Source organism: Notamacropus eugenii, chromosome 3, assembly GCF_028372415.1.
Source record: "Notamacropus eugenii isolate mMacEug1 chromosome 3, mMacEug1.pri_v2, whole genome shotgun sequence".
NCBI lineage: Eukaryota > Metazoa > Chordata > Mammalia > Diprotodontia > Macropodidae > Notamacropus > Notamacropus eugenii.
The window spans coordinates 98690239-98717466 of record NC_092874.1 but is presented as its reverse complement, the minus strand read 5'-3'; the positions used below and the strand labels follow the sequence as shown (position 1 = coordinate 98717466).

Here is a 27228-nt window from a genome sequence, read left to right as displayed (position 1 = left end):
ACTTATGGAGGTACTGAAGGTATGAGCCTAGCTGCCAGAGAAAGACAGAGTGTTCAGTTAGGCATAAATTTTTCCCTAGGTCTGTCCCCGATTTCACCTTCAACTATTATCTACTCTCATTTGTAGCCAGCTAAGTGTTTGTGTAATCCAGACCCTTCCAGTTGCTATGGTGACTTTCAGAGCAGCTCTCTGCAACAAGTCCCATTGTTCAGTGTAGCTTCACTCATGTGTAACAGGAATGTGATGGAAGGAGACTCAATGAGATTGAAATAAATCATTGTTCTGGGAGTTGGTCCAAAGATTGTGCCCCTCCCATGTCACCTGTCAGTCCCTTCACATGACCCCTTCTCCCCACTGTCATCCCCAGGGGATGATTGCATTTGGATGACAAGTAGGCATCCTGAGCTAGAAATGTCTTAGCTTGTCCATGAGGCACTGACAGGTGAGCAAGTGGGCCACCATGCCAGTCAGGAGAAATAATAAAACTGTCGCTCTTTTGTGGTGCCATGGGGGAATTGAGATATAGAGATTTTCCTAAAGAATGACCCTTTTATAACTCTATTTGTGGATTTCCTGGATATGAATTTCTAAATAGAATTGTGGTTCAATCCAAATCCTTGCCCAGGTGGAGTGGGACACCACCAGAAATAACAGTGGTGTGATACTGTCAAGTAGAAATTTTTTGTTCCTTACCCATAGTTCCCTCCCTGCGATCTGTAAGGCTGAATATAAATGCATATAAATGATTTGACAGAGTGCCTTGAGCCCTTCATAGGAAAGGCACTATGTGAATTCAAATGATAAGTAAATGACCCATTACTCCCGCTGTGACATTTCGTTTTATTAAAATCCCTGGTTGATTCAAAATCGGTTATTCTATGGATAGAGAATCATAAATTGTTAGTGCTTGAGCAGATCTCAAAAGCAGCTAATCAAGCCCCTGATTTTACAAACGAGAAAGAAGCTGAGGGCCAAATAGGTTCAGTGGCTTACTCAATACTCAGTTGGTCAATCAAGGATTTATTGAGTAATTCCAGTGTCAGTCAATAAACATTTATTAAGCTCCTACTGTCTGTCAGGCACTGTGCTAAACTCTAGGGATACAAAGAAAGGCAAAAGACACTCCTCACCTTCGAGGAGCTTATAATCTAATGGAATCTACATGCCAGGCACTGTGCTAGATGCTTAGGATACAAAGACAAAATAGAAACAGACCCTTCCCTTAAAAGAAAAGACAACATACAGAAAGTAGAGGTCTATAAAAAGCACACACAATGCAGATACAAAATGACCCTGGAACAGGAAAAGCCACATATGAGTGGTAGTACCCAGGAAGCCAGGGATTTCAAGGAGGGCATTCCAGAGATGAGGAAGGGATTGGATAGGAGTACTATGTGTGATGAAAAGCGCAGGGTCAGTAGGAATGGACTGTGCAGTGTGTATCAGGGATTTGTAGGTGATAATAAGAAAAGCAAGATAAAGTCAGGTTGTACAACTCTTTAAACACCAAACAGAGGAGTTTGCCTGTTGAGTGACTTGAGCTTAGTCCATGCCTGGAATAAAACTGAGGGTGTAATAAGGACTGTTGACTGACTTCTTCAATTGGCACCCTGTTGTACCACACTAAACCCCTGCAATTTACAGTCATTTTCCTAGCTAAGTACTGATCAAGCCTAAACCTGCTCAGCAACTAAAATTAAATGAGATTAGATGAGATCTATTTTAATTAAAACAAGTATTTACTTAGTACCTGTTTTTTACTTATGTGAGAGGTACTGTTCCAGGCACTAGACATTATTGTTGTTTTTTTCAGTCTTGTCCAACTCTTTATAATCCCAGTTGAGGTTTTCTTGGCAAAGATACTGCAGTGGTTTGCCATTTCCTTCTCCAGCTCATTTTATAGGTGAAGAAGCATAGGATCACCACACTTATAACGTCCAAAGTCGGATTTGAACTCATGAAGATGAGTTTTCCTGATTCTAAACCCGAGACTCTATCCACTGCACCACCTAGCTGCCCAGGTTAGAGGAGATCCATTTTAATTAAACACATATCTTTTTAGTACCTATTTATTACTTATATGAGTGGCACCATTCTGGACACTAGGCATACAAAGATTGTAGAAAGGTGTAGTCCTTTGACTACAATGAATTTACAGGGGGAAATGAACAAGTTTATTAAGTGCTTTTACTACAACAACCCTGTGAGAGAGTTAGTACAAATATTATTTACCCTATTTTTTAAGTTAAGAAACAGAATCAGAGATTAAATGACTTCTCCAAGCTCCAATACCTAAAACAAGTAAGACCAGGGATTTGCACAAAGGTCCTGACTCCAAGAGCAGTGAGATGGCACAGTGAGTGGATTAGAGAGCTAGTCCTGGAGTCAGGAGGTCCTGAGTTCAACTCCAGTCTCAGACATTTACTAACCATGTAACCCTGGGCAAGTCACCTAACCCTCTTTGCCTCAGTTCCCTCATCTGTAAATGAGCTGGAGAAGGAAATGGCAAATGACTCCAGGATCTTTAACCTCAAATGAGGTTTTGAAGAGTTGGACACAACTGAAAAACAGCTGAATAACAATGACACTTACTCCATGTTTACACGCTTTTCACCATCGATCTTCTCACATATAATCTAACAATTAAGTATAATATAAGGTAGAATATGGGTTTTACTAACAATATACAACATGGAAAAAATTATTCATCATAACTAGATATATGATTCATACCACATATGTGAAGCTAGTTCAACCTCAGAAAATTCAACATATCATATAAATTAAAACTTAGACCATGTGATCATATCAGCACACAAAAAGTCTTTGTAAAAGTCAAACAGTGTTCCTGATAAATACAATAAACAGAACAGTCTTCTTCAACATGATTTGTTAAAATCTATTTTAAGCAGAGTCAACACAATGTGCAGTGGAGAAACATGGTAACCACTGCCACTAAAAACAGTCACAGAACTAGAATAACAACTTTCTGAATTCGTATTTGACCCAGTATTGGGAAAGCCTCCATTTGCAATAATGTAGGGAAAAGATATTTAAAAGATTAACATTGAAAATAAAGAGGTGAAAATATTACTGTAGAGTCAGTCAGGGGTAATGGCATACTTAGAGTCAGGAAGAGTTAGATTTGAATGCAATTCTAGACACTTCAAGATTGTATAGCCTTGGGCAAGTCAATTAAACTTTGTTGGACTTGGTTTTCTAGTCTTTAAATTAGAGATAACAATAGCACCTACCTCACCAGTGGTGTTGAGGATCAAGTGAGCTAAAGTGGTTTGCAAACCTTAAATATGTAAGATTTTATTGATAATCAGCTAAACAATCCCCAAGGATTTATTAAACACCTACTATATCCCATGCACTGTGCTAAGCACTGCAGATTCAAAGATAGAAAATGAAACAAGTTCTGCTCTCAAGAAGTTTATATCCAACTGGGGAGAGACTATGTATCTATCTACATTCATACACACATTGTATACAGTATGTATGTGTGTACACAGCACGTATGCATATGTATGCCTATATGCCCACATATGATGCATATATATGATATAGAGGATGAACATAACTTAATCACAAGTAATCATCAAATAATTGGTAATTTATGCAAAAATACATATCTGACCTATTTAAAGACACAGATAAAGTTAGAATGATTAAAACAAAGGAAGACTTCAATAACTGGAGGAACATTAAAAATTCATGCATGTATCAGTTCAGTATCATACAATTGGCAATACTACCAAAATTAATTTACACATTTATTACAAGATGAATCAAAAATACTCAGGCTTTTCTTCATAGACCTGTATACATCAGAATTAAATATTTCTAGAGAAACAGAGACAAGAGCACTAGAGAACACACTGCAGGGGAAAAACTGATTAAGTCAGACTTGTACTTCCCAAAAAAGGAACTATTAAAGATAAGGTAGTTGTACTTCACTACTTGAAATTTTCTGAATTGTTTTTAAAAGTAAGAAATAATGTAATGAAGAGAACAAATTGCGCAAATTATGGAAAATATAAAAGACAAAAACTTGAGATCTAAAATATACTTTAGAACTCTTAAAAACCAAGCCCATTCCCTGGGGGAGAAATGCTAAAGGAACACGAAGACTCTTTAGGAATGAAGGAATACTAATTGTTAATTACTTCTTGAAATAATGTTCAATTTCACAAGGGATCAAAGTGTTACAAATCAAAACATCTCTGGCATGCCAGCTCATACCCACCAGATGGGCAAAAATAATTTAAAGCAATAGGACTCAGTGTTAGCATGTTAGCGAGTTGTGAAGAAATACGTACACCCATTTCATGTTGGAGACCCTTTTTGGAAAGCCATCAGACAAAAATAGTAAAAGGCATAAAAATCATAAAACCCTTTGATCCTGTGATTCCATTGTTGGGAATTTGAAAGTTACCAAAAGGGAAGAAAGACCTATCAGTTCAAAGATTTCTATAGCAGTATTATTTGTATTTAAAGAAAAAAAAACTAGAAGTAATCTAAATATCTAAAAATAGGAGAATAAATAAATTCTGATAGCCTAATGCAGCAGAGTACTATGACGCAAGTATGATAGATATGTATGGGGAGTATACAGGAATCTAGAAGAAAGTTTATAAAGTAAAGCAAACTGAAAAAAAGCAGAATTAGAAGAACAGAATATATACTATGACCATAGGAAACAAAAAGTCAATGGGAATAAAGAACCAGTCAAAGAAACCTGATGTTTAGCACTGAAAAGTTATACATTTTAGCCACTAATATTTATTAAAATGTAAATTGTTGTTAAGTTAGTTTAATTGTTTATATTAATACTAAATAATAAATCATTTTAAGTGGGAGGCTTTAAAATAAGCATAAATTTAACTCAAATGTAAATTTATAAATATTCTTTTAAACATAGCTTACAGCCTTTTAAAAAGAATGATGAATAAATGATTCTAGTATCTTGAATTCACATCGCACCGTTAATTTCTCAAAATACTTCTATATGTTGTAATAAAAATAATAGCTAACATTCCTGAAGCACTTCAAGGTTTCCAAAGCACTTAAAAAACATTTTCTCATTTTATCCTCACAACCTCGCAAACTGTGCCTAAATAGAAGTTGAGTGACTTGCCTGAAGTCTTATGGCTAGTAAGTGTTGGAAACTGAATTTGAGCACAGGTCTTTCTGACTGGAGGTTCAACAAGAAACCCACTGTGCCCCTTAGGTGCCTAAATTATATCTTATGTATTTTTTGCTGAATGGGTTGGATTGGTGGTTTTATTTATAATATACGTAAAAGAGATATATAGTATCACTACATAGTATATAGTGATAAGTAGTATATCTATACTAGTAAAAAAAATTATCTGAAATAGGAATGTGTGAGGCACAATATTTCCAAGTAAAATGCTTTAAGTTAGCAAGGTCAACTCTTGCCAATAATATCTGGTCTTGGGACTCCTCAGAGATCAGAGACAAAGGAGTGATTTACAGAGCTTATTTTTATAACAGAAAAGTGGAGTTAAAAATTACAGCAATCTTAGGAAACTTGTTTTGAACATAATTCAGTGGGACAAGGCAGGTCATCTGACTGGTTTGCTTCTCCTGGGCTTTCTTAACCTGAATTTGTACTGTTGGTAACATTTGCATTGTTGTTATCAAATCTGATATTCTATTGGATTAGGGCCTGTATCTATCAACTTGTCTTCAAAGTGAGATTGTCTTAGAAATCTTTGCCCTTCAGCTGTCGGGAAAGGGGGGATGTAAGACTGGGAAAGAGAAACTTTACCTTTAGTTAACTTACCCACTAAGAGAAACTTGTGGTTTGTGGTTGGTAAATTACCAAGAAACCCCCATCCTCCAGCTGCCAGAAAGAGAAACTTAACTTTAAAATATTCTATTATTTAACTTATTATTCTAATCCTACGGAGATATATTTCTTACATTGTTACATGATAAAGTCAGTCTATCTTTTCCCTAAATCTATAGGTATTATTCACACTAAAGGGAATGTCTATGTTGGCTTGGCTTAGCTGTTAAGACTAACTTTTCCTAAAGAAGGGAATGAATTCTTCAATCAAACTAAAAATAAATCAAAGTAATCCCTACTAATTTATTTAAAGATTATTCCTTTTCATAATATATATACATATATATCACTTATCATAAATAGTATCGCTAGTATTGGATAGATGGATATAAAACAGTTATAGCTGGTCCAGAGCAAGGGTAGGGGAAAAGGTATCAACTTTCTCCTTTCAGGGCACCAATATAAAGAGATTGTACACTTCCCACCCAGTGAGGTTCTGCACCTCTGTTATCCCAGAACAATGTTCATACGATGGTTGTGACCCTTCCAGAAATCAGAACCCTAAGGGACATCCACAATCACCTCTTGCTAGTTATTTGTGGCTCTGATTATTCTTCTTTGCAAACAAAAAAGCTAAGACCCAGAGAGGTGAAATTCATTCATTCATATATTCATTCATTGGTCATCTGGCTCAGATCCAGATCATATGGATCCTGGATAAGATTGGGGTTGCCTGAATTCCTTTCATCAGCTGTGGCCAAAGCTCCAGGGCCACTCTGCCATGAAGTCCTGATGTCAGACTTTCTCCCATTTCAGAGGTCTGCTTTGTGCTTATACCTTCTTTGTACTGAGACTTGTTTATGTTCAAGCTACTGGGACTTATCTTTTTGTGTAGCTTTTTATAGGATACAGGAATTTATACTGGTTCTTTTCATTTAAAAAAAAAATAGAACTTGGTACATTTTTAAACCTGAACTCTAGTGTTTGGAGAGAATTTGGGACCTTCTATGTCCTAGAATGCCACCATCTTCCTACAGTACCTCTCTGCCCAAAGGAATATAAATTTTGATCACTGAAATCTCTGAAGATATCTTGGGGTTTACAGCTAGATTTCTTTCTTAAGGACCATGCCTTAAACCCAGATATCTCTGGCTCTCATTGATTGGCCAAAAATAGATTTCAGTTCGAGCCCAGGGCCATTGTTTAGAGCAAATGTAAACAGTAGTTGTTTCTATTTTGACTGGAAATCCTGAGAGTCTTCTCCCAAATTGATATTTTTTTTGACTAGGTAAGAGAAACTCTTCTTTGCCTCATTTCTTACCTGACATTAATCACTGAATGGGCATTGCCTCAGACCTGGGAAAGTCCTTATCTTTAAAAGGCCAAAGTTCTCCACTGCATCCAAGGCCAGATCCTGTCATCTTGATTTATATCTTGTCACTGGATCTAGGTGACTCTCGAGGAGAAAATGAGGTTGGTGATTTTGTAGAGCCCTGCCTCACTTAAATCCAGTTCACTTGCAAGTAAGGCATGCATCACCTTCCTGATATCATGGTCCTCATCGAGAACAAAGGACAAACAACTACAACTTTGTCATACACAAATTGCATGCCTGCTGTGTAGAAGGCTCACTTGCTGTGAACCTTCTACTTAAAATCTGAGTAACCTTAGTCAATCCATTTAAACTCTAGGAGCAGTAGGTTCTTCCTTTGTGAAGTAATGGCACTGGAGTGGTGACTTCTAAAGTCTCTTCCTGCTCTAAATCTAGAAGGCTAGGCTGAAACAGATTGCAACAAGATCAAGAAGAGACTCTCTAAGTCTGCTACTTTCAAACAAAGTATTTTTCTCTTTATTCTCCTCCTTTTAGAATCTCTCTTTTTAACGTAAGCAGTAAATTTATTTCAGGTTAGGGATATGTGGACTATCTTATAATACGTTTTACCATCTTCTGTCATAAAAAGGTAGATAACTTACAAAGAAAGCTATTATGTCCTGCATACACACAAAATGCTTGATAGGAAATTTTTTTTTCAGGTTTTGAGCTAAACGCTATTATCTGCCAGGCTATTGGGAGGATCAAAGTTCTGATAACATGAAAGCAGAAAAGGATTTTTACATTGTTGAAACTAAAAATAGACAATCATTTTTTTCTAAAGAAACTCTATAGGATTATAAATTAATAATTTTATACTTAGGGATGGAAAGGATAATAGAGGCTATTGAGTCCAGATCCTTCATTTTAAAGATAAGGAAACTGAGGAACAGAGAGATTTGGCCAGGGCCACAAAGCAAATAAGTATCTGAGGCAGGATTAGAACTCATCTCTCTGACTCCAAACTCAGTACTCTGTCCATTATATCACATAGCTCCCTTTAATTGATGTCATCATCCCAGAATCTCCTTTCTGAACAGCACCAGAAATTATCACGAGCAAAGGATAATTGACCTCTAAGGGTGCTCTTTGATGGCCATTAGCCATTCTACCTGAGAGCAAAGCAAGTTGTCTTTTGAAATCCTGTTTCGCCAAAGGTTAATTCAAATACAGAAAAGTTCAAAAGACAGTTAGAATATTCATTAGACGGTCTTCTTGTTCAGTTTTCTGAAGTCTGACCTCTTGGAAGAAAAGACATTGTCTTGGGATTCAAATAGGCAATTTAACATTTGCTGCATATGCAGCTGAAAAGAGCATTTCACAACTAAGTGCCCCATTGGTTATATATCAAGGGAATTAAAATACACAGAGAATTAATTTTTAAAAGTACTTTGGGCTTCTTCATATTCCCTGGTGAATGTACTACCCAGATGACCCAAGGTCTTTCTATCATCAGCATAAGATTCAGAAACACTCCTTTGGTCACAGTGACTTTCTTCATTCAATGACCTCTGAACAATTAGTCGTGAGCAGAACTGGTGTAAACCCTTACCTTGCAAAAAGAAAGTCATCTTTAAAACAGACAGACCCAGCTTACAGGCAGGAGGCTGTATTCCCACCAGATGAGGTATCCATACTCTAAATCTGAGGATAAAATTGTGTGCAAGTTGAAATACAGATGATGTAGTGGAAGATGAAAAGATTCATAAAATTATTATATTATTCATTTTTCTGCCCTGGAAGAAGCTTGATAATTAAAGAGAACATCCACCTAAGACCCAAGAGTATCCAAATGTCTTACAGATAGCCTATAAATTTATACTGATAGAGTAAAAGGAGACCCTTTTACCCTCTCCAGTTTCCTCAGGCCATTTATACACAACTTCTCCTTCTCGCAAACAATTCCATTCATCTCCTGTCAAGATAGTAGGGTGACAAAGATGTTCGGGTTCACCAAGCTATGAATTCTGAAAGTTTAAGAATTTCCAGAGAGTCATAAAATGCCCTGTGGAATTCCAGCAGTGTTCTTGCAAGAGGGGAGTCTGAGAATGAGGAGAATAGCACCCTTGAAGAGATTCTGGTTCTGATACTATCTCAGGCCCTAGCAACAACGGTGAGACAATGTGATTATGAAGCACTGAAGTCTTTACAAGTGAATAGATTTGATTTTCTCACTAAGGTGGCTCTCCTTTCTTACTGATACAACTTTTTCCTTAATCACTCTCCTTGGAAACCAGACAATTTTCAGTGATAGAAATTTATTCATAGTGCCTGACTCTTGGTCCATTGCTTCGGATACTAAGAAATACAAATGTATCTGCACAGAAATACATTTGGGAATTATAGCAATACAAAGATTCAGCTACCATCCCATTATGTGCAATTTGGAACTGTGACCATTTTTTGGTTATATCCAAATGTCTCTATAATCTAATCAACTAGGATCCTCCCTCCCTATCTTTTATTTATTATTTTTCCATCTATATATGTATATACTATTCCCCTTCCCGCCATGTAATGTAATTTCCCGATGAATAGGGATTTTTCCATTCTTTTTGTTTCTTCACTGCCTGACACAGAGTATGTGCTTAATACCTGCCTATGGAATGACTGGTCTCAGTCACAATCTATCCAGGCCTGCCCATCTGGGGCAACTCTTTCCCATGTCCTCTCATTCTGTCATTGCAAAATCTACCAAGGGTGGGGAAACTGTGGCCTCCAGGCCACCTGTTGCCCTCTATGTCCTCAAGTGCGGCCCTTTGGCTGAACCCAAACTTCACAGAGCAAATCCCCTGAGTGTACTGGAAAGAATGAATTTTTGTAATTCCAACTCATGTTTTAAAATGGCCTAATCAGAATGTATCCTACTCATACAGTACTCTGTCTAAAATTAAGGTAATTTAGATTATTTCACTATAATCCCTCAGCTCTTACCCATGTATTACAGTGTAAAGAAGCCAGCCCTTGCTGTCGTCTTTCCAGAACACTAGCTCCTTCTCTCCATGCCAACTCAAAGAACTTTGAACTTTGTTCTTAAGACTAAAAGTGTTTCCTTTTTACTTTTCTCTCCTGGTTGCTAAAATCCAACTTCCTCCTAGGCCTCCAAGGCCCACCCCCTCCCCCCAGCATCCTAGTCCATTGGATTTCCAGATATACCATATGCAAGTCAGTGCACATCCTAGTGCAGTCACACATCTATCTTCCATTATTACCATCATCTCCTGGCATAACTTCCTTCCCCCCACTCTAGTCAAGGGCATTAATCATTCATGTAGACTCAGAGAGAAGTAAATTCATCCCTCCCAGTAAACCCTTACTTCAAAGCTGGTAGTAAGGCACCTGGGCTCTGGACTAGGCTCCTGATTCTAATCTGCCAATCACTTTTAGCCAATCAGGAAGCGTTCTAATGTCATAACAGGGTTTTGCTCAGTTATGCATATGACTAGTTGATGACTTAGGTAATGAATTTTACTTCTTCTGACAAAGGTGTAAAAAAGAAAATCATAACAGTTGAATATGACAGAGAGAAGCAGCCAATGATTGGTGACTGGAGAGATAGCCTTGGTTTGAGCCAGGTTCAAACGTAACCCTTGCCATATACTAGCTGTGTAACCATAAATGTCCCCTCTCCCGCCTCCTTCATGCCACTTGCCCAGGTATAATTTGTGGTACATAATCAAGCACAAAAATTCTTCCTCACTGCTCTGTTTAGCTGTCCATTTCTTAGTATAGTGCCTGGCATGTAGTAGGCTCTTCATAAATGTCGGTTGATTGATTTATCAATCAACTACTCTTCCTTAGCATGTTCTAATTTTCTTCTCCATTCTGAGTTCATACCAGGTAAAAACACGGGCATTCACCACAGAAATTTTGTGAAAAATCTCATTGATGACAAAAATCAAAACCCAGTTCAACAATATCATTAAACTCTTCAGTTCTGTGTGATACAACTATGACCAGGGCCTGACAAGCTGCCTACACTGCTGGGTCAATGTGGACGCATTTTGCTGAATGAGAAAACCTATATAACACATGTTCATGAGTCTCTATCCACTTAATAGTTGAATGAAAAGGTTATCCCTTTTGCTACTGAAGCAAAAGAGAGCTGGGTTTGAAGTCAGGAACACTAGCCTCAGACACTTACTAGCTGTATGACTCTGGACAAGTCATTAACCTCTGTTTGCCTTAGTTTCCTCAGCTGTAAAATGGAGATCATAATAGCACCTACTTTCCAGGGTTGTTGTGAAGATCAAATTCGATATCTGTGAAGTGCACAGCGGAGTTCCTGGTACAGTCAGTGCTATGTAAATCCTTTTTCTCTTCCCCACTACCCACCCATCACTGTACTTATTCATGCTGTCTAAGGCTTAAATTCCTGTAAAAATGCTAAATTATTTTTAATAGCATTCAGTATTTTTTTAAATGCTCTGTTGGTAGTTGATGGGAAGAAGCAGAGGTGATAGAAAGAGGAGATCGAGAGCAACATTAGAGACAAACCTAAAAGACTTTTTGTTAAAGATTGTTTCTGTGGCTTTGGTATCTTGGCTTTGATCTATAAAATGAGAATATTTGGAAAACTTAAGGTGAGTGGAGAGAAACTTTGAAGTGCTATAGATTGTTCTGTGAATTACCATATCATAGCTAGCATGCTATCATGATTGATCAGGAAATGATCCCTGTTGCTTTGCTAGTGTTTTCGGAAGTCGGATACACTGTAACAGCTAAGTTGTCCACATGGAGGTGACCTTGCACCCCATCCTATCACAGTCCCTTTTATCTCCAGTCCCAGCAGCCAAGAAATAGACAACCTGTACCCAACAAATTAAAAAGTTAGAAAATATAGGACTTCAGTGTCACTAACAATGAAAAGTAGCCCCATATAGGGGACAGAGAGTTGACCTTGGCATCAAATCCTGTGTCAGACACCTACTGGCTGTGTGCCTCTGGAGAAGTAACTTCATCTCTCAGTGCCCCCAACAAATTCACTGAAACTCTTAGTTACAGGGCACACATTAACAGAGGGAGTTCTTCACAGTGAGCTCTGTACACCAGACAAATGATAGTTCTGGTCAAAAACAAAAAAACCAACCACAATAAAAATAACTATTTTTTTAAAAATATATCAAGCTTTATTTAAGATATATTAAGTTTGAATGCAGTGATAAGAGAAAGATCTTATATTCTCTGGTGCCTGTGCTTTGGAGAATTATTTTGTCCAAGAGAAAGTACCCTGGGAAATGCCTAGGCTCCCAATTCTTAAACTTGGTTGATTTACTTCTCAGGGTTCCTCTTCATATTAATCAGCCACACTCACATTTTAAAAGTCATTCCCTCTATGCCTGGACAAGTGAAGAATTGTAATTAGAAAAACTGAGGCATACTTTTATTATAGGCCCTACATCAGTGGAGAAATATCGTGAGGACAGTGCCATTCACAAGCATCCCAGCATGCAAATAATCTCAAGGACACAAATGGCTCAAGAGTAATAGAGTCAGGGGTCTAAGAGGAAATCATTTCAATTCCTCATTCCCCATGTTTTTGAAGCCAGGGACTGCAGAGCCATCAGCAGACTCAACAAAACCACACCAAAATCTGTTGCTTTCCATTTCCCTGGACCCATCCACTCCTTGCAACAACAGAAAAGCAAAGTTAAAACTCTGTGAGGGACAAATAGGAAAGGAAAAAAAACCAGAAGACATGGAGGTCACAGAGCTCATCACTTCCATACCTGGATGGTCCTTTCCCTTCCCAATTCCAGTGCCTTGTTCCAAATTGAAAGTGACAGGCCCTGTTAGGGGAATGTCACTCTTGCTGGGCACAATCTGGAAAAGATGTGAGGGGAAGGAGAGCATTTTGTTTGTTGGAAATTTTGAAATGTGTTTTCTAAAATACTTGTTTTCCTCATTGAGGATTCCTCCATTTTTGATTCCCTCTCAATTTCAGGACATTTTTAAATGCATTTATAATGCCATTTGTTTTTGTTTGGTTTTGCTGGAGAGATAAGGAAGTTAAGATGCATAATGTCATATAGTTTTGAGCATGGCCAATGTGGGAATTGGTTTTGAAGCACTTTGCGTGTCTATGATGAGGGTTTTATTTTTCTTTGTGTTGTTGTGCATTTAGGAAGAAGCAAGGGAGGGTGAAATATTAAAAAAAGGAAGAAAAAGAAAAAAAGAAATCTAGAGTGAAAGGCAGTATGACATAATAGATAGAAAACTGTCCTTGAAGTCAGGAAAATATGAGTTTAAGCTGTGTTACCCTGGATAAGACATTTAATGCCTTAGTACTTTAGGCAATTCCCAAAGGCAATAAGTTGCAGAACTGGTTCTGATCTGCAGCATTTAGAAAGGATTTCCTTACCTGGTGCTCTTTATACCAATGAAATGACAAGTCTGGTTCCCACCCCCATCTCCCCCCCACCAAAAAAAAAAGCAGTGATATAAAGAGCTAACCCATCCCTGTGTATATCTAGGACAGACTCTGCTAAAGGACATTGAGCTGGTCTCAGAACTGGACAGCAGAAGGAGAAATGGCTCCTTTAATAACCCCATGTTTGTCCCAGAAACAAAGGTCTATAATTTTAATACTGTACTTCTTCTCATGGTACCATGTGTCTGTGAGTCATGGAGCACTAGAGTCTCCAGATAATTCAGGGTATGACTTAACAGGCAACAGGGAGGTACGTGGCAGGGGCACACAGGCCACAAGAAATTCCAAAGAACTGGACCAAAGGATGTAAACCAGGAAGTGTCCCCTTTGTAGCTCTTGTTCTACCACCCTTTGAAAGAGAAGATGGGTCAGTGGCAAGAAGAAGAGATAACAGATACACCGCTCCTAAGCTCCACTTGTGTCACCCAGTAAAGCCCTTCACAACCTGACCTCATCCTCTCTTTTCAAGCCCATTGAACTTTCCTCCCCCTCCTGTACTCTGCAATCCAGCCAAACTGGCCTTCTCTATGTGCCTTATGCATAACACTCCAAACTCTCATCTCCATGCCTTTGCATTGGCTGCCCACGTGCCCAGAAGGCACGCTCTTCTTGCCTTTCCCTCCTGAGGGCCCTCTCTTCTTTTAATAGTTCAAGCATCATTTTCTACATGAAACCTTTCTTTGCCAGTCACCCCAAATACTGGTTCCTTCCCTTCAAAACCACCTTGTATTTAACTGTTTTATCAGCATAGATTCACTTGATACTTATGCTCTATGTATTTTATATGTACTTGTTGTCTTCGGCATTGGAATGCAAGATCCTGGCAAGTAGGGATCAGGTCATGTTTTGAAGGTATAGTACCAAAACCTGGCGCATACAGTAGGAGCTTAAAATGTGCTTCTGTAGATTGAGTGATATTTGAAAAAGTGAGCAGAACTCCCAGCTCGCTGAGTAAGCCCATTGGCAAACTTGTGAGAGGACACGAGCAAGATAAGGATAAGATAGGTCCCTGAGTCAGTGATGTTGGCCTCCTAAACTTCTCTCCCGTGCCTTTGAACCCACTACCTTCATCCTCTCACCTCCCCTTCTCAGTTTCCTTCCCTTATTAGAATAGAAGCTCCCTGAGGCCTGGCGCTGCCAGACTTCCCTCCCCCAGCACTTAGCACAGTACCTCATACATAGTAAGTGCTTTCTTGAAGAGAAACAGGCCTGGGCGAGTTGTGACCTACAAAGCGGGAACATCCACGTTCATGAGATCAAAATTCTGTTCTAAGTACAGTGTCCAAGAAGGTAGAGAGGATGACTGAAAATTTTAGCAAAGAAGGTTCAGACTTTAGGAATCGGGGAAAACACAGTAAGTCTGTTTCTTAACTCTTCCCTTAGCAAACTTCTACTTTAGACTCCTTGACAATTCTCAATTACAGGAGTGAAACAAGTGGAATGTGCCCTGGCCTACAGTCAGTCAACAATCCTTTACTAAGCACTTACTGTGTTCAAGGGACTGGGCTAAGCATTGGGGATAGCAAGTAAGGCAAAATAATGGTCCCTATCCTCAGAATTTGACGATATAACAATGCCCGAGCATTAGGAGATCTGATTTCTAGTCTCAGTTCTGCCAAAAATAATGTGAGTTTGGACAGGTTATTTAAGTTCTCTGAGTCTTCATTTTTTCATGTATAAAATTAGGGGATTAAGCTCAGGTCCTTTCTACCTCTAATAATTTACAATCTATAAGCAGGGTTATGCTAGAGCTAGCTCCTACTGGTTCACAATTGTTCAATTCTCAATGTGAGCATTTACATATCAGAAATCAGCCAACACTATAAATCAGGACTTGACTTATTGCTTTGTTGACTGTCTAGACTTATAAAAATGATAGAGAAAATGGTAATCATGCAGATTAAATTTTAAAATGTCATACTATGGGGAGGAAGAGCTGGTTGTTAAACATCTACCAGCACATTCTCATTTATAAATATCTAACTTTTCCGCCCAATATCCTTCCTTGTAGATTTTAAAACCAGTTACTGACCAAACAGGAAAAAACAAGTAATTTCCCCAACATAGAAATAAGATGGCATGGATGTGTCTCCTACTGTACACTGCTGTGGTCCTATGTCTTGGTCTTATTATCTGTTTTTGTTGTTTGTCTGTTTTGTCAGTCAATATTGACGAAAATACTTATTTGCACTTACTCAGAGAGATCAAAAATAAGAATGTCAACATAGCTACAGAACAAATGTGTATCTTTCTCTGAGTGGTAGTTGTGAGAAGTCAAACAATTTAACCAAAAGAGTAAATAAAATATAACTCTGAGAATAGAATGGAATAAACCAAGCAACTCACAGAGCTGTCTTGCAATTAATAACCACTGCTAATTTCAGGGAATAAGTGTTCTGTAACCATGTCCTTTCTATTGAGACTCATCTGGAGTCTGGGGTCTGGACCCACATGTTTGGCCTACCTCAAGTGAGAGTGGACCTAGATTCCCTCTTCTCAAACTCTGGTTCATTTCATCTCCCACCTCAGCCCACGGAAAAATTGCTTAAGGCTTTTTGGTATGGGCTCCATCAAAAGTCTCCCCAAAGTGGAGAATAGAAAGATATTCATTCTACACTATAAATCATGTATGGGATGGATATTTATTTCCCGCATACAAAAGAAATGCTAAAGAACACAAAAAACTCACAACATATATCAGTGACTTCTACACATTAATAAATTAATTATAGAAATATGAAGACATTTCCTATATTAATGAGCAATTTTTAATATCATTGCTCTAAGATTCTAAGAGGTTGCATCATAACCATGAAGCAGTTTATGGATTAGTGAAATGAAATCCCACATTTCATCTCAACTATGTACTATCCAAACAACTCCTGGTGGATATCTTTTGCTTATCCAAACCAAGGCTTGGTTAATCCTTCTGACTGGTCATTTTCTCCTATGAAGAAACTCCCTACCCTGCCCATCAGCTCTGCGCAGTGGATCTAGGACCTCCAAACATTTTGAATTCAAAAGATCATCTCCAAGGCCAAACATGTCTACCTTGAGAATGAAGTTCAGTAACAATCTGGAAAGGACACACAAAGTAGAAAAGATGATCCAGGAACCCAAGCAAAAGCTTGACTAGCTAGGACTGGTTCATCTAATCACCACATAGCAGCAGCTGCCATGTGGTTAGGTGGAGAAGGGACAATGCCCTCTCAACCTTCGTTAAAATTCTCCAAGTTACATTATTCCACATGGAGATCAGGTAGTTATATGTTTAGGTTTGACCTTATTTCTGTCATTTCCTTTTCCTCTAACACTCTGTCAAGACCAAATAGCTAGTTCACTAAGACAAAAATCTTGTTTGGTAACATAGCAAGTTCCCTTCTCCCATTGGTAATTTCTTACTGGTACTTCCACACTGGTGAAGGGCCTAGACCAGCTATCCTTTATCCATGACCCCATTTGGGTTTTTCTTGGCAGAGATACTAGAGTGGTTTGCCATTTCTTTCTCTAGCTCATTTTACAGATGAGGAAACTGAGGCAAGCAGGTTTGAATGACTTGCCCAGGGTCACACAGCCAGTGAATGTCTAAGGCCAGATTTGAACTCAGGAAGATGAGACTTCCTGCTTCTAAACCCAGTGCTTGGTCCACTGTGGCCACCTTCCTCCCACCACCTCATCAGTTCCTTTTTCTGTGTTATCTTTCTACATTAGAATGTAAACTCCTTGAGTATAGTATCTGCCTATCTTTTCACTTGGATTTGTAGCCCCAGAGCTTAGCATAGTGCCTGGCACATAGTAAGTGCTTAATAAATCCTTTTGACTTATTGACTTAACCCTCATGCATACTTTCCCTATCCCCATCCTTAAGTTCATGTAACTAGATCTATTCTCCATTTACCCTCCAACTCTGGATGACTGGCTAGCTCCTTCCAGAAACGAAGAGGAACACAACAGTGTGAAAGATTAAGTATGGAAAGGGCAATTTACCCTTACTCTCATTCTATCTAACCCCAAACCTATTAAATTTGAGAGCACAGAACAAATCATGGGGAATCTGTAGCATCAAGACCACATGTGGCCTTCTAGGTCCTCAAGTGTGGCCCTTTGACTGAATCCAAACTTCACAGAACAAATAAAAAAGGATTTGTTCTGTAAAACTTGGACTCAGTCAAAAGGCTGCACCCAAGGACCTAGGAGGCCACATGTAGTCTCAAAGCCACAGGATCCCCATCCTTGGTCTAGTTGATCTCATAATGATCCCTAAAGTCTTATGATCCTAACATGAAATGATAACTAAGATAAGCAGGGTTTTTTTTTTTTTAAAGATCTTCATCTTCCTGCATCAGATGCTAAACATAGAACAGTTTATGCAGAAAAACCTTCTCAAGGGAGATAGGTACAATATCCTATCTGAGCTGACCCACCACAATCTACAGCTGATATTCTTGTGGCATTTTACACTGTTGAAATATTAAATAGTCTTTGTTTTCTCATATTTTCTTGATGTCTGCTTTGTTTTTGCTTGCTTTATGGAGCAAGTTAAAAACAGGAATTTTATACATTTTTAAGATTTATACAACAAATAAGGAAAGTGTCTCAACACATGGACACACTGAATATCCATTGCCTCTCCTTCAGTTAGAAATTGTTTTCATTTGTCCTTTTTATAATCAAAATAAGGCAAAAGGAAACAAAGGAATTCAAGCCAGTCTGTTCACAGATTCATTAGTACAGGGTGTCCCAAAAGTCTTGGTGCAGTTTTAAGCTCTGATAAAACTGTACTGTATAAGATGCCTCCAACAATATGTACCTGCTTGATTCACACTTGTCCTTAAAACATTGTCCTGTGATTTTTCCCATTCTCCAATGAGAAATGAAATTTTCATCACAAAAAGAAGAAAATTTATTCAGCATAACTAGCACCATTCATGATTGCCCAAGCATTTGGTGAGTCACCTACTTCTAGGTCAGCATAATTTACTCAGTCATCTCTACTGAATAAATACTTCTATTGCTAATACAAGTCCATTATAGTGATTATTATTGAGATACTCTGTGTGTTCTGGTCTCCCAAGAGCTGAACTTAGTCAAAAGTGATATCTTACTTTCACCAAGTAGAACTTACCTTTTGTTGTATGTTCGTCCTTCATGGCTGAAGAAGACCATGCCATCAGGGAAATAATGACATGACTTGTATTTGACTTTGTTTTGAGTGAGGGAGGGCTGTGCAGGTCACCAGCCTCACTTTTCCTCCAGAGCCATCTGAATCCAGTGACCAGATATTCATCAGGATGACTGGAGATGACCCAGGATGAGGCAATTGGGGTTAAGTGACTTGCCCAAGGTCACACAGTTAGTGAGTGTCAAGTGTTTGAGGTGAGATTTGAACTCAGGTCCTCCTGACTCCTGCACTGACACTCTATCCACTGTACCACCTAGCTGTCCCACCTTTCGTTATGGAAAATGAATTATTCACTGAACTTCCAAAAATCAGCCTTGTCTACATTCCCCTCCCTATTCTGTGCCAAACCAAGGGAACTTCAGGTGCCACCATCCTGACTGGATGATCCACTCAGAGAGCAAAGGCAATTGGTTCATTGATTGTTGGTAATCTGATTGAGCTCATTCTAAATTATTCCCCAAAGAGCTTGTGTGAACAATTTGTAGTTCACACTGATTTGCTTTTCTGCACTCAGCAATAGATGAAAGAAACTTTTATTCTTCCTGTTTAATTCACCACTGTTGGTGGTTTGATGGGCTATTTCATCTTTGAAAACTTTCACAGAAGGTCTTCTTTGTTTTTTTAACATTCTTAACAAGAGCAAGGTATTTTTCTGGATTATATTAGCCTCCAGAGGGTCAAAAATCTCCTCACAGGCTTTCCATGGAAAACAGAATAAAAGAACTGGTTTTTAGTACATGTTTGGTCTCCCAGGCTTTGCTTGGGCTCTTTGTATGCAGACTCATAGAGGAACAGACCATGACCTGGCCAGTGGCAATCAGCCAGTAATATTGATTAGGTCCCTACTCTTAGAAAAGAACTAAGAAAGACTCCACATAGAGACTTCTGTCCTCTAGAGGTTTACAGCTTAATGAAAGAGCTAGGGCAAGCACATGTGAAAAAAAGGCCAAGGAACACACAAAAGAGAACATATAAACATAAGTCTACACATCTATATATAGATCTGTGAATTCAATGACTTAGGTACAGCAGTAACTAAAAATTCAGGCACCAAGGACAAATTCTTTTTAAGGTAGAGAAGACCGTCTTCCAGAAAATCCGATCTGGACCTCTGGAGGGTTAGGGGGGAACAGAGGTGGGCCACAGGAGAAGCAGTCCAAGCACAGTATAGTCAGTCGTAGAGGAAAAGGGGGACAACCTGTACCCTCTCCCTAATTCCCCAACCTCTACTTCTGGGTTCATGAAAATTGGATTCAAGATCTGCCTCCACCACTTACTAGCTATGGAACAAAGAACAAGTCACTCCCTCTCCATGGACCTCAGTTTCCCACCCCCACATGAGTGGGTTTTGACTATACGATCTCGAAGGTCCTTTCCAACTCAGAGATTCTGCCAGTTCTACAAATGTTGTCAGTAAGCGAGAACGTACTGCTAAAGTGGAATCGTTTGAAATCTCTCTCTCATAACAACATCTGTTTCCTCTGTCAGTTTACTCTACATTGAGTAAAAGGGAATAAGAATCCACACACATTTTAAGAAGAGGTAAGTGATAGATAAAGATGAAAGGCTAAGAGCTAATCTTTTAAAAGAGGAAATTCATCCTTGATTCCCATCTTCTGACAAGTGACCAAGCAGCTGAGAAAATGTCAATGTGTCCTCTATATTCACGTGGTTCATTTCATAAGCAACAGCATTACAGTGAAAAAATCTCACTGGAACAGAGGCCATGAGTCCCAAGTTTCCAATCCTGTCCCTGCAACCCTAGCTGTGTGATCTTAGGCAAGGCCCTTAATCTCATCTGGTCTCTGTCTCTTCTTCTGCCAAATTAGGGTTGGGCTCTGACTTCTGGGGTGCTTCCCAGCTTTAACATTCTATGATTCCTATGATTTTATTTTTTGGGGAAAAAAATTCTAGTTTCAGAAGTTGTACCAAAATGGTAAACTTTGATACTGCACATATTCCTCAAGCCTTCTAAAAGATTTACTGATACTAAATCAACAGGCAAGAGGCTATGGAAGACAGAACAGAAAGAGAATATATTCTCTTCCTCCAAGGAGCACACAGTCTGTCTGGGGAAATAAGGCACAGGCATGTGAAAGGATAATATTACCAGGTAATAGATGTTGAGTATCATGATCATGTAAGAATGGTGGCAGTGCCTGGTATAAGATGTCAAAGTTGGGAGGGATCATTTCCAACTGGAGAAAGGAAGATGTCACAAAGAGTAAGAGGCCTTGAAGGATGTTGGGATTTGATTGGGTGATGTGGAGAGAGGAGAGGTCATTCCAGATATGAGCAAAAGTACAGAAATGGAAAACTGCAAGACATATTCAAGGGAATATTACATTGTAATATTACATATTACAAGGGAATATTACATAGCACTGATCAGTAAATACTTATTAAGCTCCTACTAGAACAACTTGACATAGAGCACTGTTTTTGGAGTCTGAGGACCTCAGTTCAAATTCTTCCTCTGCTACTTACTGCATCTGTGAACTTGGGCAAGTAACTTCACTTCCCTAAACCTCATTTTCCCTATTTGTAAAATGGTATTGGACCAAACAGCCTCTGATTTCCATCTATAATGTGCTATGACGCATGTGCCAGTAACTTTGCTAAGCCCTGGGAATACTCAGACAAAAATAAACCCAATTCCAAGAAACTTCTATTTTTTTTCCCTAGGAAAAATAACACAAACATAAAGAAGGTTATAAAAATGAAAATCATGATAATTAGGGGGTCTAGGCACTAAGTAGTAGAAAACAGTGCTTCTAGTATTATGTAGGAAGGGTATGGGATTAAACGGTTCTTATAACCAAGATGTTTGGACACTCCAACAGGGAATGCAAAACCAATGGAAGAGCAGACTGTGTCTCAGAAAATTAAAAGATGAATTCCCTAAAGCAACTGAAGTGAAATAAAATGAACATCTAACATTACTAAATTAATAGTCATTTAAGAGAAATGTCACTATTCATTATGGGATACATTTTTAAGGAAAAAAATATTGTTCTCTCTATTTCTCACTGGCACTGGAAAATTGTTATTTAGAAGTCTAGATGGTCTTCTGGGCCATTTAAGAGCAAATGCTCTCTCATATGTTGCCTTTTGTCATAATATGGTGTACATATCAAAAATGGGAAACAACTAATTTACAAATATTATCTGAAGCCAAATGTATTGAGGTGAAATTTTAGAGTACAGTATGCTATCTGTTCATTTCAAATTGGTGGAAACATGGCTACCAGAAATTGGGCACCAAAGCACTTCTGGGCCTCTTCCTCTAGGCTGGGTCACTACTGATCTCAACCAATGTAAGTTCTAATACCTAGATCATGGGTTCCATAGTTCACAGCAGTCTAATGATGGGGCTCTGGTCTTTCCTTATACACAGGAAGGAGCACAAATATTGGGGATAGCCAGTGCCAAGGTGCACAGGTAGGAAATGGACTGTCTTCTGTAAGAAAAGGGAAGAAGCCAGTTTTATTTGTGTTTCAGCTCAAGGGCTATTTTCTACATAAAGCCTTTCTTGATTCCCCAGCTACTAATGCCTTTCCAGTCTCCAAAAAATGTCATCTTGTATGTATTTGGTATAAATTTCATAGATACTTATATAGAGACATGTTTGCCTTTCTGAAACCTCCTAGAGGGCAAGGACTATTTTACTTTTGAGTTTTTGTCCCCTGTGTGTAACACAGTGTCTGGTATACATTAGGTACTTGATAAATGCTTGTTGGTTTATTGGAAACTTGATAACTAATTATACAAGGTTTATTTTTATCCTTCATTTATCATCGTGACCTGCAGTCAGAAAGCAGAATGAATGAATGAATGAATGAATGAATGAATGAATGAATGAATGAATGAACATTAATTAGGCATTCAATATGTGGATATAGGAGGTTTTAACTGCAAATTAAATGGAAAGGTTCCATGGACCTTAGGGTACAAAGCAAAGTAAATAATACTGACCAATATCCTCAGAGTAGTGATCACTGATGAAAACTGTCTCCATCTGTGTTATTGAACTGCTTAACAGTTCTCAAGGACTTCAAGGGTGAGAATGTTCTTTCCTTGTCTTCCGTAGCTATAGCTACCATCTGCAGAGGCAGTTGCCTGGTTACATTTCCACAAGGATTGCTTTTCCAGAAGATGGCGGCAAGATATGGGCTGGAAGTAGGGCTAGTGCTCTGGGTGGGGGGTGGCACTACCAACCTGGGGTGCTTGGACTTACTGTCCAGTGTTAGCACCTGGTCCAGTGATCTATGGTAGTAGGGATATGGAGCCCCTTCTCTTCGAGGATTACCCTGCACCTCTGTGTTGGTCTCTAGGGATCAGTCTACAAACAGTAAGAGTGAGTGGGGTGGAATGAGTAATATTATTTCCATAATTCTTGAGTTTATGGTCCTAGCTTTCCACATGTATCTAAGAAAAAGTAAGAGTCAAGGTAGTAGCAACAGTTTGACCTGTCTGGCCTCTTCTTTTCAGTAGAGTATTTTTATTTGTAAACATTATGATTTCTCATGTACATTTAGTCCAGTAAAAATCAAACTCCGGTGTAAGCCACTGCCTATACACGTTGAAACAGAAAAGTTCTAGGCCTGGGAAAAATGCTTGGGGATTTCTTTACCTTAAGGAAATAATTAAAAACATTCAACTATTTTTACACACTGCTTACAAATTGCAAAGTCAGCATTTTATATTATTGATTTTTTTCTTAACTTTTCTGAACACAACTGTCGCTAAGCATTACAACAGAAACAATAACTAGTGGTAAGTGTGCTGAGACGGTTATAGTCCTTCCTTCACTAGTGCACAGAAAATCCATTATTACAATGAGTCTTTACTGGCCCCCATTAAGAGATTGACAGTAGACACTCCCTCTGGGATGATGCATATTCTCCTCATAAGCTTCTCTGTTGTCATAGTGTTTTCTTACTTGAACTGGGTTAAATTCCACCAGTTCTACTTGCTACATTTCTTCTGTTTTCTCTGTTTTCTCTCTGTCCTCAGTCCCTCAGGACACTTTTGATACTCCAGCCTGGCTGGCTTGCCTGACCTATTGGTGACAGTTGGTTGGCAGTTGATGGTAACAAGGATGGAGGTCACCTTCTCCACAAGCATTACTCCCCTGGATGATGGCTGCGAGGGTCAGGATGGAAGCAGGGCTGATGGTTTGGGGTGGCCTAGCTATTGCTTAGATTCTCATGCATATCTGCACTTCTGTGGCAGTTGGCCAGCCGTTGATGTTGGTGGTGGTGGAGATAGCAGGCATTTCTCCACAAGGATTGCTCTTTTCAGTGATGATGTAGGGGTCAGCCTGGAAAAAGAGAAGTTAAAAAGACTTTTTTAAAGCTAAATGATTACCATTTATTAGACAAAATCTGAAGTAACATGTCCAATACTAAATGCCACTTTAAAAAAACATTGGAGAGCATTGAGAAGAAGGCAGCCAATACAGGGAGCCAAGTAATCTGATGAATGGTTAAGGAAATTACTGTTTAGCCTGGTGAAGAGACTGCAATGTGGACAGTGCAAAGTATGATGTATTTGAAATCTCCAGGTTCAATTTACTAACTCTATGACTTTGACCATCCTCTGTACCTCTCAGGGTCTCATCTTCCTCATCTATAAAGATAAGAAGGCTAGATTAGATGCTCAATCATCTCTTCTATTTTAAAAGCCTATGAATTTTGGAGGATATGATGGTTGCATGTAAATATTAGAAATGTGTTGTAGAGGAGTGACTAGATATGTTTTAGGTTATTCTGGAGAGCAAGTCTATAGTCAGTTAGCCAATAAGTATTTATCAAGTCCCTACTATGTGCTAGCTAGTAACTGTGCTAAGTGACAGAGATACAAAAAGAGACAAAAAACAGTCCCTGCTCTCAAGGAGCTCACAATTTAACCTATAGGAGTTGCAGAGAGACTGGAGAGGTCAATATAAAGAACTTGCTTCCAATAAGAACTACTCCAATATGATACCATCACCCCAAAAAAGTATATTAAGCACCTAGTGCAAGACTCTACATACCTATGATAAAAGATAAGAAAAACTGTCTTTACCTTGAAGGAGATTACAACATAAAGGGGAGAGGAAAAGGAAAGAGACAAGTGCACAGGGAAGTGTTAATGCAAAGCTTACTGAGGCAAAGGAAGAGATACTGACCAAGTGCTATATGGCGGAGGGAATGTCTTCATTGGCAATGGCACCTTAGCTAAACCTTGAAGGAAGATAAGGCTTTTGGGGGTAGTCCTTTTCAGGCCTGAGGGACAGCATACACCCAGAGATAGGATAGAGGCTAGAACATGAATCGTGTAAAGGGGGATAATGTGAAGGAAGTCTAGAAAGGTAGGTGAGAGTAAGATTTTGGAAGGCCTTAGTTGTTAGACTAAGAAGTTTGTATTATTTGTTATTGGAAATAGTCACTGGAAGATTCCATTCCAACAATGGCATAGATATTGGACTAGGTGAATTTGCAATAGAATGACTTAAGACTGTGAAAATTGAACTTGACTACATAGAAAGTGGATGTTTTGAATTACCAGAGTAAAATAAAAAAGGCAGAGAGAGTATGAAGGGCTCAGGGGAGCAGCCTGAGCAAAAAGTACAGGGCTGAGAATGACTGGGGTACAGTTTAAGAATGGTAGGAACTATAACTATGCCTGGAACATAGGTATCATGTTGGTTGGTTGTTGTCCTTCTTTCTCAAAGAGAACCAAACTGGTATCATGATGTTAGGGTCAAGGTATAGTGTGCCTTAACTGTGGCTGGTCAAAGCATCATGAACTCAGAAGGCTCTACCACAGGTTGGACACAAATAGCCCATATGAACATTTGGAGCAATGTCCCTAAAGTTGCACATCTCACATTTCTTTTGAGCTAATGCAATTCTGCTTTGCTCATAGAGCACAGTGCCTTCTTTGATGCAGGTACACCGCACTGGGTGGTCCTGTGCACAGTGTCTTGTGGGCAAGTAATAGAAGGTGTGTGTTTTCATCCTTCGTTGCCAAAAAAAGACCATGCCATCAGAGAAATGATGAGATGACTTGCACTTGACTTTGTTTTTGGGTGAGGGAGGGCTGTGCAGGTCACCAGCCTCACTTCTCCTCCAGAGCCATCTGAATCCAGTGACCAGATATTCATCAGGATGACTGGAGATGACCCAGGATGAGGCAATTGGGGTTAAGTGACTTGCCCAAGGTCACACAGTTAGTGAGTGTCAAGTGTTTGAGGTGAGATTTGAACTCAGGTCGTCCTGGCTCCTGCACTGGTGCTCTATCCACTGCACCACCTAGCTGCCCCTAGTAGTAGAAGGTAAGATTGGAGAGGAAGACTGTGACTAGTTGCACAAAGAAATCTGTGTCACAAATCACTTGTGTTAATTATACGACTGTTTGACAGATTTTTCTTCCCAGTTTATGCTTAAACTTGAATTTATCTTTCTTTTTTTTCCTTTTACAGCCAGTGCTGACTTTCCATACAATGCAGGACAAGCTATAAGAGATGGAGTTAACAGAAATTCGGCAATTATTGGAGGTAGGTATAACATGTTGGACAATCTCACAAACTGTCTCCTTAACAATTAGAGAAACAAAATAGGATAGTGAATATGATGTTTCACTTGGAGTCAGGAAGACTTGCATCTGAATCCCAATTCTAACTCTTTCCAGCTCTGTGATCTCCTTCTAAGCTTTGGACAATCCACTCAAACCAATCTACTACATTCAGTCAACCAATTCTCAACATAAGTAATACTTTTCACTGGTTTAATATAGTGTGTACAGATGAGGAGAAAACATTAACAGTAGCATGTAGGTAGCACACAATGAAAAGTGGGGAAATCATATGTATTAGAAGAGTTATTGCAATAAAAAAGTGTACAACTTTTAAATATGTGGTTTAACAGCACTCACCCAGAAGTTTAAAATAAACCAGCCCTAAAATAGTTACTTTCCACCTTTGACTTGCAAATCAGTTTAATTCTCTTGAATCAGGTTCCAACATACAATTACTTGCTGTCAGGCCCCTCTCATCCTTCAGTCCCAGAAAACCAAGTTTTCCTCCATTTCAGTTAATCAGCTGTCCCAAAGAATCTAAAGAAACAGTCGCATATAGATTAAGGATGACTTATAAAGTCATTTAATTGCCTTGTATCAAGGTAGTTAGGTGGTACAGTGGATAGACCACTGAGCTTAGAGTCAAGAAGCCCTGAGTTCAAATTTGGCCTCAGACACTTACTAGCTGTGTGACATGGGCAAGTCACTGAACCTCTGTCTGACTCAGTTTCCTCATTTCTAAAATGAGCATAATAAATAGGAGCTACCTATGAGAATTATTGTGAGGATAAAATGAAACAATATTCATAAGGCATTTGCCTAATCCAAGCCATTATTATCTTATCATACCACTAGGAATA

At 38.8% G+C, this 27228-nt stretch overlaps 1 protein-coding gene and 1 long non-coding RNA gene across 2 annotated transcripts in view; one reads left to right on the top strand and one right to left on the bottom strand.

Moving 5' to 3' along the window:
* The window catches only part of LOC140533090 (uncharacterized), a 111330-nt gene that overhangs the window by 15556 nt on the left and 68546 nt on the right, over window positions 1-27228 (bottom strand). The window contains exons 2-4 of the long non-coding RNA XR_011976794.1: window positions 22781-24128; window positions 8746-8837; window positions 5816-5875 (exon numbers count right to left, since the gene is read on the bottom strand). This is a non-coding gene — a long non-coding RNA (uncharacterized lncRNA). The remainder of the gene's footprint in view (window positions 1-5815; window positions 5876-8745; window positions 8838-22780; window positions 24129-27228) is intronic.
* The window catches only part of CNTNAP2 (contactin associated protein 2), a 2725119-nt gene that overhangs the window by 2691041 nt on the left and 6850 nt on the right, over window positions 1-27228 (top strand). The window contains exon 23 of the mRNA XM_072652434.1: window positions 26274-26348. Coding sequence (XP_072508535.1) covers window positions 26274-26348 — 75 coding nt within the window. The remainder of the gene's footprint in view (window positions 1-26273; window positions 26349-27228) is intronic.